This window comes from Nestor notabilis, unplaced genomic scaffold, assembly GCF_000696875.1.
Source record: "Nestor notabilis isolate BGI_N333 unplaced genomic scaffold, ASM69687v1 scaffold33368, whole genome shotgun sequence".
NCBI classification, from domain to species: Eukaryota; Metazoa; Chordata; class Aves; order Psittaciformes; family Psittacidae; genus Nestor; species Nestor notabilis.
In genome coordinates, this window is record NW_009939265.1 from 4,503 (window position 1) to 16,916 (window position 12,414).

General features: G+C 39.3%; 1 protein-coding gene across 1 annotated transcript in view; it reads right to left on the reverse strand.

Annotated features, from left to right (window-relative positions):
- Positions 1-1,017: 1,017 nt before the first annotated feature.
- Positions 1,018-12,414, reverse strand: part of ULK2 (unc-51 like autophagy activating kinase 2) — a 37,218-nt gene continuing 25,821 nt past the window's right edge. Inside the window, exons 16-27 of the mRNA XM_010019762.1 lie at positions 12,003-12,148; positions 11,688-11,768; positions 8,653-8,939; positions 8,340-8,533; positions 7,720-7,829; positions 6,720-6,872; positions 5,777-5,985; positions 4,313-4,491; positions 3,281-3,399; positions 2,764-2,921; positions 1,763-1,898; positions 1,018-1,661 (exon numbers count right to left, since the gene is read on the reverse strand). Of these exons, the coding sequence (XP_010018064.1) occupies positions 1,594-1,661; positions 1,763-1,898; positions 2,764-2,921; positions 3,281-3,399; positions 4,313-4,491; positions 5,777-5,985; positions 6,720-6,872; positions 7,720-7,829; positions 8,340-8,533; positions 8,653-8,939; positions 11,688-11,768; positions 12,003-12,148 (1,840 nt within the window). The 3' untranslated portion in view covers positions 1,018-1,593. The remainder of the gene's footprint in view (positions 1,662-1,762; positions 1,899-2,763; positions 2,922-3,280; positions 3,400-4,312; positions 4,492-5,776; positions 5,986-6,719; positions 6,873-7,719; positions 7,830-8,339; positions 8,534-8,652; positions 8,940-11,687; positions 11,769-12,002; positions 12,149-12,414) is intronic.

Sequence of the window (12,414 nt, forward strand, 5' to 3'; positions counted from 1 at the left end):
AAACAAACACTTTCAAATTAACTGTTGGAATTTCATACAGATAAATAAGGTAAAAAGTACATTACTCTGTCAAAGTAAAGGAAACACATGGTTATCCAAACACTGAAACAGTATTTTGATGTGTAAGCCCTGTACAACTTTGTCAAATAATTCAGACCACTGTGTTTAAGAGGATTAAAATTATTTTTGTCCTGGAGAATGGTTTATTCAAGTATTCAAGCAGTTGAGTAACAAAAAAAAAAAAAGTCCCCAAAATAAAGTATAGGAACCATTTCCAGAGAACCTGATCTGCCTAAATACTTTGCAAATCACTGTCCTGATGATCTCATGGGATGCTTGAAATGATAATGCCTATAAGGCTAAATGAAGCTTCCCACCTCTCCCCCAAAATGCACACATAATAATCCTGATTTTTCACACACACTGTATGTAGATATTCTACATCAATTTATCAGCATCTCAAACTCCAACATTATTTTCTGGTTTTGCATGGTTCCTTGCAGAACCTTTCAGTTTACAGTATTTCTTGTAATACTGCCCAAGAAACAAACTACAGAGAACTGTCATTACACCCCTAAGAGACTGCAGGCATTAATGCACGTATCGCATGCATAATAAAAGATGCAACCAAATCTATATAAAAAGCAAACAATCAGCAACTCAACATTGCTATTACTGAGAAAAGTCCAGAGCAGTAGTTACTCAAGTATTAGACAAATGGGTATAAAATGGAAAGGTTCACATGAATACAAGTTTTTACAGTTTGTTTGAAAGTCTTCTAGAAGCTACATTTGAAATTCTGAAAAGAATTTTATGTACACTGAAATGAAATTCAGCCAAGTCCATTGTGCCTTCTTTCTCTAACATAGTTCTTCAAAATTGAATATACAGTTGCTTTAGTAAATTAGTGCAAAACAAAATATTTTGGAAGAAGATCATTAAATCGTATCCACATCAGCTGAAAACCCACTGAGGATTTTGCACAGATGGAGCACAATTTCTTCCATGACCATCTTTCCCCTGTGTAAGGGAGCACTTCCTCGTCATCCCTTCATATGACAAGCTGAGCCATGTTTACAACATGTGAGCTCCAATACAAGCCAGCTTAGCCCCTTCAAACAGCACTTGCATATGGTTAGGGTTTCCCAAATCCACTCTGCCACGTTTTACTGACAATTTGAAAATATTTTTCACAAACATTTGAGGGAATCTTCTGAATGAAATGTCTTTTTGTACCTGATGCAGAAGGATCCACTCTCCACAAACCTCATGAGGGAAACAAAAAAAAAAAAACCAACCCTGATCATTCAAGTTCAAAGCACACGTACAAGGATCAGTTTGAAATGTGAAGAGAGACTCTTTTAAATTCTGTTGCTAGGAAGAAAAAGGAGCTGCTGGATCAGTAAGGCAAGTGTACTTTTGGAATTTCTCCTCTTTGAATAATGCTGCTGTTTCTTTGGTAGTCACCACAGAAATGTAAGAATCATCTTCCACACGGGGCAGAACAAGAACAACAATTAAGCTGTAGTGAAAAAAGTGCAGTATCACTGATGTGGTCCCTTATGTTCACACCATCTGGTCCTCGGGATATTTCTACTGCTCATATACAGCCACTGTGCTATAGCAAAGTGCAGAAAGCCTTCGCTCGATGCTAGATTTATCTGCAAACAGAGGTAACAAATAGGTGATGACTCCAGTGTTACTTTACAATGCATTAATTCCATGCAATTGTCAATATTTTCATTATGCAATCTAAACTTACACTTGTGTACGTTTTCTATATCTGCAGGGTCTTGTAGTATTTTAGTCAGTCCTTCCAGCAGCAAGGCTGCCTTGTGGTATCTATATGTAATATCTTCAGTTTGCTGAAACATCTCATCCAGAGCTGCTGACTGAACCTGGAATCATTCAAGAGATTCAGTTATGTAAACTGCATCAGGCAAGTAATTAAATGAAAAATTAAAATGGAATGATATAAAAGAGTCATTAAGAAAATATTTTTGAGACTTAATTTAGCTGATCTGTTTTTATAACTGTGAGATAACAATACAAAGTCTGAGAGAATATAGCACCCGCGCTGTATTAACTAAGGGTATTCTGCACATATAAACTGTAACAGCACTTCCTGATCTTTTTGGTTTACATGTGTTACAACAACATGAATAAATATGCTTGTTCTTACACCTGCATTCTCTTGTAAAGAAGAAAAATTAATTGTGAATGACCACACCATTATCAGGGTTAAGCACAGTATTTGCCACTGTCTTGTGTGTGACACCTGTGTTAAAAAGACTTCCCTCTCATCAAAAAAGCATTTAAGTTTCTTGTGTCGTTACTGCATCACTCCACAACAGATAAAAAGTTTATCAATTACATGAAAAGGCTTCCACATTTTTGCTACTATTTTTGCTTTGTATGGACAGGCTGATGTTATTCAGATCAACCTGGTAGATGGATGAAGCTACTTCTGTGCTTTACTAAGCCTTACTAGAGGAAACTGCAGCACACAGGCCTGTGTGGCTTAGGAGTTCATTTCCTAGTGGTTTTGTACCAAATGTGCTGATGTAGTGGAAATGTCCCCAAGGAACAGTATCTGCCAGGAACTTTAGCCACAGTTAAGGCAAGGCAGGAAAGAGACTGAAAGATTAACAGAAATTACCATGAACAGAATGCTGGAAACATACATTCTATTTTCTGGTGATGCAGAGAGAAGGAAGCAATTCTTCTCAATGTCCTATCATTTAGGTAAAAGGAGTAGCTTACCATTTCTACAGCACAGCTGTAGATGAGTTTCTCTGCAGTTACACTGTTGATTTCATCAATGAACCTCTGCTTGTCCGAAAAGAAACGATTCAACTTTTCAGTCAGTTTCTTGCACATGCCGATACAGAATTTGTATCTCTCATTCAGGCTTTTCACAACTGGAAGAAAGGTAAGAAGAAATTAAAACACAAGAAAAGAAAACAACCAAACAACAGAGCCCAAGTTCAGCTCTTCCCAGCACTAGCAAAGTCAGCCTGTTTAAATTTGAGCTTTTAATGTTTATTTACTCTGCCATTTCTATGAATTAGGTATGTATCAAATAATTTCCATTTCAAGTTAGTAACTGCCCATTTCTTAATAGTTTCTAGCTGTACTTTTTTTTACTATTAGAACTGTGCAATCATACATTATCTCTTGTACTGGAAAAAACAAATAAATGTTGTAATTTAAGCTTTTTGAGTGACCTATCAGCAAAGAAAATTCACAAGCAAAGCAAACTAGATTATGTTGCATCTACCTTGCTTAACAGCAGTGGATGGGTTCAGCTTCCCCGATTTGACCTGTGCTTTGGCAAGATGCAGAGAAGATGCAAGTAACTGGGCAGCTTTCATGTACAACACCAGCTGCTCTACTTGTCTAAGGAGGGGGAAAAAATAAGTAAGTCATTATGTACCAACACACCTTTCTTGAACACATTCAAGCCATGGGCAGACAACACTTTAAATCACAGCCCTACACAGGACCCAGCAGAAGAGGAAGACAGATGTTTAAAATGCAACTCCACCCCTCTCTTCCCTTCGCAAACACACTGTCACGGGTTGAAGAGTACATCTGCTCATCTAGTAGCTGCAGCAGCAAATACAAACTGCTTTAACACAGACATTTTAAAAAAGAACACTTATCTGTGAGGAATAACTGCCTGAGGTCAACATCTTACCACAAGTGACTGGGCGTACTTTCTTTGCAGTGTCATTTCCTATGCCCCTGGAATTCTCAGTTGTGAAAAGCAAACACTTTGCAGGGCTTTTTTGTTGTTTTTTTCCCCAGCAACAAAGCAGGAAGTGGAACTGCCCTTTCCCACCACTCCAAATTTCTAATATTTCTCTTTGATTTTGATTTTGTATTAGTGCTGATTGGTTTCACTAGATAAAAAGGTCAAAGTTGGATGCTCCTTCCCCCTTTCCCAACCTCCACCTCAGTGCTACTGCTTCAGCCTAGTCAAGAGGAACAGATGAGGGCTCAGCTCTGACAGAAGCTGCTACACAAATTCCTAAGGTTAGAAATGCAAGGCTTGAGGTACAGCCTCTTCACCACCTTCCCCAACTTATGTGGCAGGCCAGAAAACACTGTTCTTTTATTTATCTGCTAGCAAATGTCTCTCTATCCTTTGCTCTTTCTGATCCGTCTTCATCGCTAAAAACTTATTCCTATAAAAGTTTCTATACAGCAAAACAATCACTCCCCCCCAAAAAAAAAGCATAGTCTGCATACATTTTGGATGTATTCCATATTCACTAGTTCTCTTAATACTATTTGACCGCATACTTACCCCCATTCTTTGCTTAGCTGGCTGATCTGATCAACAACTATGCTCTCCTGGATTTGGTACAGCGATACTGCAGAAGTGCACAGGTCTGGGTTTCCTCCTCGTACTGCTGTCAGATCCAGAACACATTCTGTAAATGTCAGCATCATGTTTAGATGACGCAGTGTATCTGTATGTTCTCTCTGCCAGAAGGAAAGATGACAACAATTTAACCATTATAAGCTGTAAGACAAACAAATACTCTTGCTAATCATTTGAGGGTTTCTTGGTATGTCAGTTCTATGCATAAATCACATTGCAGTAGAGCCAGAACTAGGAACTACAGAATTAAATGGGTCTAAACAGATCAACAGATACTAACTTGTTCTTTGTTAATAATTTCAAGATACTGTACTTAAGAGTCTTTCAACAAAGCCAAAGGAATTGGGACATGGAGTTCTGTTTGTGGAAACCCAAGCAACTAAAGGAATCACAAGTGGGACATAATACTTGTTATTATATTATCAGCAACCCAAAAGTATGCTCGGCACTTGTATGATAAGCCAGGAGGAACATTTGGCTTTTATTAAACAACAGACTTGATACCTACAAAAGAACTGATCTAGAGATTCATACTTATCTGCTTCACTTTTAATTTACAGTTAGATCTAGAATTACACTGTGTTAAAAGGTGGCTGTTGCCAAAGTTTACAATTAAAACTAAACAGCTTCAATTGGAACCAATACCAAACTACTTTTTGGTGACTAAAACAGATAACATGTGCATAGCCTCTGCTCAAAAAAACCCAAAGCTAGCCTTCAAAACTAATCAAATGTGTCTTAGCAATACTTATAATCTTTTAATTAGTAATACAGGTATTAATACATTTTAACTCTATCTGTGGGAAGAATACAGTGTACTGTCAAACAATCAATAGATTCAATAGGGATCCAAACACTTTCCAGCAAGATGTGAATGAGAAAACAGAACAGCAATCTGTCTTGAGAAATTTACAAGCCCAAGGATAGCAGTCTGGTGAAAGACCACCCCAATTTGTGTTTTTAAAGTGTCACTCCTCCACACATTAAAAAAACCCATATAGGACACTCTTCCCACAAGTAGGATTTAACGTCATCCACCAACTGTGAAGCAGCAGCTAAAAGCAATGCCCAGAGGTATATTGCTACTGTCAGCACCCACATCCAGAGACTTGGCATTAAAACAGAGGCCTCTTTGGAAGGCTCTGGTGAACAAAAGCAATCATATTCCTTTAGTTACCTATTCAAATACACGATATGCCAGGAATAACGACCAAAGAGAAATTGGTCACTATTGATACAGGAATATTTTCAAGATCTTAAAAAGGAACATGTGAGACACTGAAGAGGACGCTGCAAAGTGTGCTGAACGGTCCTGTTTTTACCATGTCTCTGTTTTAGCAGCATTACACATTATAAAACATTATTTTTATTTTTTTTTTTCTATACCTCCATTAAAGTTTCCTCAGGCAATTCGGGAGCTTCAAAAGTGATAAAGCCCTCTAAGCTGGGAGGCGAAGTACCATAAGGCATGTACTTCAGACTTGGAGCTGCCTCGGCTCCCGGAGGAGAAGAACCCATATAAATACCAGGAGGAGAGCCCATATATACACGGCCACTAGTAGAGCAGAGAGACCCTCCAGAACTGTTTGATCCAACTACAAGAAAAACAACACACACATTCAGTCTAATAGGTTGTTCCACCTCACAGCACTGGGGCTGCAGTTGATAGCAAATAACAAATCAGTAGTCAGCACAGATTCACTCTTGGGAAGCTCTCCTGATCGTTCCTTGCATCACTCTGTAGAGAACGCAAAGGCTACACCACAATGAACAGTGACAATTCATAACACAGATTCTGGGAATGGCTGACAAGGATTCCAAAGCAGAGAGTCCAGCAGTACAGACTGAAGATTGTGCTATAGTTCACAAAAGCACACTGCTGCACACTCCCGCTCATCCTGAGCCTTTACCTTGAGATCCTTTATATCTGGCAACACAGCTGACACATGCCTAAATGCAGGCAGCTCACACCCCTTGTGTGCTGTTTCTGGTACAATGCACAGCAGTAGGCAAAAAAGCAGAAACAGAAATCCAACTTTTCCTTTCCACCTTTATCACAGAGATCTATTACACTCCCTTTGGTGGAGTAAAGCTGTGTACACAGGTTACACACTAACGTGTTGTAAATCTGTGCCTCTTACCCTCTCTTTAGGAGAAGAAAGGGCAGAATTCATCTGACATTAATCTCTACTTTACAGGCTACTTTTACCCTATGGCCTAGAGGACTTGCACCTACTGTGCAAGGCAGTAATCAGGTTACTGGCCCAAGAAGTAGGCAAGCCCAAATACTGCATTTGAAAACAGTGCAAAGTAGTCAGTAAAGTTTTACCTGAGGTGGTTCTTGTTCTGAGGACCATATGGGTGCAGGTAGGAGGCGTAGTGCTGCTTGGAGGGGACCCAACAGTAAACATAACAGCCCGAGAACTTGCCCCACTTCCCATGGAAGGAGGTGCCATTGCAATTCCATAGGCCCCTGCTGGAGCTGGAAAAGAGAATTTCAGCAAATTAGTCCCCATTACATATAATCATACCAATAAGTAATTACATGCAGAAAACTGGAGCACTGCAGCACAACATGCTTGGATATAGAACCAAGATTTGGACTAGTTAGAAATTCTGACAGCAAATAAAACAAGCTGAGTGGACAGACTTGATGATACACAAGAAGAGACAAGACGCAGCCTACATGTATCTTTTAATCTCTCTCTCCTCTATTCTCACCTAGAAAAGAGCAACAGAGGCTCTCTGAAAGCCTGAGGACACCACCAGTCCTGCAGCAAAAGATACAACAGAAAAATTCTAAATGCAGACCATGACAGGTCTGCAGACTAAAGGCCAGCCCTGTCTGCAGAACTCCTTCCATCTGCTCAAAAATAAGGTGAGAACTTCTGGTGGCCACTTGTGGCAAGGGATAAGCTGGAGGAGGAAGGAGAAATTAAAAAAAAAAAAATATTACCCAGAATTACATAAACTGTCTTTCACATGAAAACAGGGTGTAATTGGGAAATTAAACAACCACAAAATGTTATATTAAAAATATAATGAAACATAAAAAATCCCAAACCTTTCTAGCCAGTAGAGGCAGTTGAGAAATTTCTGCGTTAAGCACAGGAATAGCTGTTTTCCTGTCTCTGTTATTTTTAAAGCTATGCTAAAGAAATGGAACATATCCCCTCTTAAAGATTAAAAAAAACCCAAAACCCTGCTGTACTGAGGCTAAAAATTGTCAGAACCAATTATTGAAGTTGGAAGCAGAACTGCATCTAGTTGGCACTCCATAAAAACCCTAGCACATAAAGACGGCTTAGATACATCAATCTGTTCCTTACCTGTATCCATTGGTCGCTCCGTATTGAGGCTGTCTGTGCTGCCTTGATATAACTGGCCACCAAGGGTAGTCTTTACCTGTTGATCTGAGAGTTTCCCAGTACTAACAGACCTGGTCAGAAAAACGTTATGAATTCACAACAAAGTTCTTCAGTGAGATCTTCCTATCTAACTTACAACTAAGGATGACTTTCAGATACTTGGCATTATAGAGAATTCTTCAAAGTACAGAAAGTCTTGAAAACTCACTGTTCATCACTGACCTACTGAAGTAGAGCTAAATATAAAAATAAAGAGACCTTTTCCTGTTAAAAATATTACACTTCAAATTTTATCATACAGATTTTCAAGCAAAAACTGAGCAGGCTTCAAAGAGGCAATGAAATTCTATATTCACATAATCAAAACGAAAGGGAACTAAACAGCAACACAAAGTGCTTCAGGAAGTCCATGCTATATTTATACACAGTACAAAATGTTTCTGTTGTATACATCAAACCTCAACATCTCCTCACAGCTCACTTTTTGCATGCTCTTGCCCTCCAAGTTGCTGTCTGCAATGTACATTCTTCTGCCAAGTTACCTACCAAGCTTTACGGGTTATAAATACTACAATACCTACCTGCCGAAGGTAGTTTTACTGTGCTGTTCTCCCGCCTGCTTTTCACCTCCTTGGGTTGAGTGGAAGTGCGTGAAATCCCTTGGGTCAGCGATGTCTTTAGGCTGCAGTGGGGGATCTACCAAGCCCTGGCGATTAGCCAGGGCCAGCAAGTTTGAGGACGCTTGAGTTTTAGGTATTTTGAAAGGAGCTGTTGCCTTTAAGAAGCAAGACGAAGAACACACAAAACCTAAAGTTAGAACCCCCAAAATATTACTGGGAATGGTTTCAGCCGGTGTGTTGCCACATTTTACTGACAGTGACAAACTTAACAAACCTTAGTAGGAGAGCCAATGATCGTCGGTAATGGAGTTTTGAACAGCCAGTCTGAACTCCTAGGTGACGATCCCATATGTTTGGTAGGTGATGTTCCCAGGCTACCTGGCCTACTTGGCTGTGGAGAGTGACTGTAGCCATACCCAGCATAGGATGGGCATACTGGATCTGAATGCTGCTTTCTGAGCTTCTGCTTGTTCTGGTAAATATCTGTGAGAGTAGGTGCACTCTGCAACCTTGCTCCCATCAGAAGTGACTGTGGAGACTGAGATGGTGGTATTGGAGAACCTGTGGGGATGAAAAACAATGAAGTAATATTCCACTTGCAGTGCTTGGAAAATACATCAACAAAGCCCAAAGTGCCAGAGACCAACATTAAACTGAAAGGCAATGGGACTGCAAATATTGTGAGTTGTGTTTGATCATTAATTCCCTAGATGGCAAGGAGAACGGATTTAGCCTGTTGGCTATTTGGATGTTTAAGCTGCCAAATAGGCAAGATTTCAAGGTGACAGCTGTACTGGCAATTGCAGTACCTCTGGCAACCTCCATCCAGACAAATAAAATGGTTAGATTCAGAAGGAATGGCATAACCAATACTGAAATTTCAAGTGCAGCCATCAAGGCTCTGGGTTGAATAGAGGTTCTCAAGTACTAGAATTGTGTTCTTACAAACAAGTGTGTGAATGTGACATTGCATGTTAGTGACTTGGTTTGTACATAGTGACTTAATTTGCAGACACAAAAGGCAGCTCACCTCATGGTTCCTGCAAGAAAACTAGGTACTAAAAATAACCACATTATTCAAATAGAACAGTTTGGGATCATTACTTTGGGCAGTCATCTACTTTTTACTCTGTCAGACTGAATCTTTTTCAAATGCTTATTATGTACAAAGGAAGTCCACAATTTAGTACGTGTGCAAGATTTCTTCTAAAGCAAATGGAAATAGGAGAGCTATAAGCAGTCATTTAAACAGAGGGCTTTGGTGAAATCTCTTATGAACATCTTGCCCTCCGAAAGGTGCCCTTCTCCTCTTTCAAAATAAGGAACCTGAAATTTGATCACATTCCCTGTGGTATTTTTATGTCTCTGATGAGGAACTATGCAACAGTACATAAGACTTCAGCTTTATGACCACAGTGTCCCACATAAAATGCCTGTCTTAGTAACCTCAAAGAACTGACACTGAAGTGACAATTTCATGTTAAAAACATAAAGGCAAAACTTAAAATGAACCATACTAACTATGTAAGATGTTTAAGATCTGGCCAAGACAATCTGTTTCATAAATGTATGCTCAAAAAAACGTCACAAACTTGCAGTTTGCTCAGTAAAGTGCCCAGCTGTTGAGACATCTTTCAACCTTCTTAAGGTTCAAAGGCTTTTGGCTAGTTAGATTTTGAATATGAGCTACCTTATTTCATTCCACTCCATTAAACAGTATGGTTTTAGAATAGCCTTTCTGCCTGCAGCTCCAGCAAAGATCAAGTCTATTTCTCATTAACTTCCCAGCCAAGAATTTGCTTGTTTGAAATCCCTCTCCTTGTCTGTCTCACAGCATTGAAAGTCCTCACCCATCACTTCAGAAACCAATCTTAAATCTCACTGCTTACTGTTCTACTGTTATTGCCACCATGGGGAAGGCTTCTGAATTAGAATTTTGTCCATTGCTGCCACTGGCAGCAAGAGCAGCTTCATTAGTTTAGAAGCTACATTACAACAGACATCTTCAGTCCTTAGAAAATCTCAGTACAGATGGCCTCCCATCACCCAGAAGCAAGACAGCTTCCCACAGCCGTTTAAATGCTGCAGTTTGCGGTATTTTCCACATACAAATACCACTGCACTCATCTGAAATTAAGACATAAAGTCAAGTAGGAGAAGAATGAAGGCAACAGATGAATAAATGAAACATTAAAAAAACCCAACCCTTACAGCCACAAAACGAGTACTCTAGCATGTTACAAGTCAGTTTGACACTGGCAAAAGGCACTAAACCAAAAGCCCTAGTAAATTCTATCCAAAGAAAAGATGCAACAAGCATACACGCTGCTTTGTATTCTCTTCACATCACCCCCTTCTTTTCTTTTTAAGAGAAGAGACTACTTAAAATCCAAGGCTTCACTTATTCCTTGTCTTTTGTTGAGACTGCCAATGGCACAGCAATTAGGAAGGCAATTTTTGAGACACGTTACAGAATGTGTTTCATCCTATGGATGAAACCATTCTCAGATATGAAATATGGCTACTCCAAGAAATGATGGCTTTATCATCCCCAGATGATTTGGGGAAGTGTTTAAAATACGGGAAAACCCCACAATATAGTTTCAACACCACCTCTTAAGAAAGTCAAATTAAAGAGTAAAACTAGTATTTTAGAATAAGAAGAAAATGCACCCAAAATGTACATAGAGCAGAACGTGTTACTGAATTACATATTTTTATACCAGATCCTTCTGGCATTACAGTGCAATTCCATCTTTAACAGTCTCAAAACAAGTCCTATTTCTCCCTAATCTTTTTTTTCCCTTCTCCTGCTGGCATGCCATATTAATTTATGACTTGCAAGGCTTACTGAATGCTTAGCAACACTAACATCAGATCCTAGTCAATTTCCAAGGGAATGATGAAAATGTATTGCATGCTGTACACTGGCAGTTCTCCCTCCCTCTTCTGAGGGCTGGCATAACAGAGCTGGTCTATCAAAACCAGATTCTGAGAAGCACATTACTCCCATTCATTATAATCCATCCACTTCCACCCTTGTTTCAAGACAGGCATTATCAGAGTTGCTTTTTTATCTCAAGAAAAAGAAACTTTAGTTACTCCTTTACTGTGTAGGGAATTAGTTATGGGGAAAGGGGTCTTGATTCTGCCACAACTGGGCTAAGTGTCTACAGAAAGTCAGTGCACTGCTTACCCACTGTCTCCTATTAACTCACACTAATGTAGTGTTGGCTCTCCTCTCCCTTCACGAAAAGCTCTAGAAGCTCTATCAAAATAGTACTGGTTACACTGTCCAAAGTCACTCACCTGAGAAGTTTCTACTCCTTGATTCATGTCCTTGAAGCTGTCCGCAACAACAGTGTCCAACCTGCTCAGGTATGGTTCCAACTAAGCAAACAAAATAAAAACGTGAATTTACACTTTATACTTCACCTACAGATGAAGGTAAAGCAAAATAAAACTGAGTTAGTTTACTTCTGTGAGTCATTTAACAGAAAATACTACTGCAAATGTGACCTAGTTGGGTGGATTTTGGTTTAAGATAATTTCAAACAAGAATTAGTGTTCTGAATTACTGTTCCAGATAAACCTTTACTAATTGCTAAGAATTTATGGGCTTACCTAATGGTGAAGGAGAATAGGGTCTAGAAGATCCTGTGGATAACCTGCGCCCAACACCCTGTGCATTGTCAGCTGGTACTGGAGAACAGGAGCCCATCTTCACGAAACCCATTGGGCTGGTATTTGAACGTCTCACAACTCCAGCTCTAACAAGGTGAAAAGAATGGTTACACACACTATACTAACTGTGGTTCCTTGAGATAAGCTTCAGAATCCCCTAAGAAGTATATCAGATAAAGAAAATACTGACATTTAAAGTGAAAGCTATGACGTTGAAGCTTATTAAGCTAATAACTTAAGCTAAGCTTCCCATACTGAAAACAAACAAGATTTAATTCCCTTTGTTCACATCGACTTTTTAACTTTCAATGCCATAACAGTCTGTTAACTGGAGAAAATTAAAATGGATATC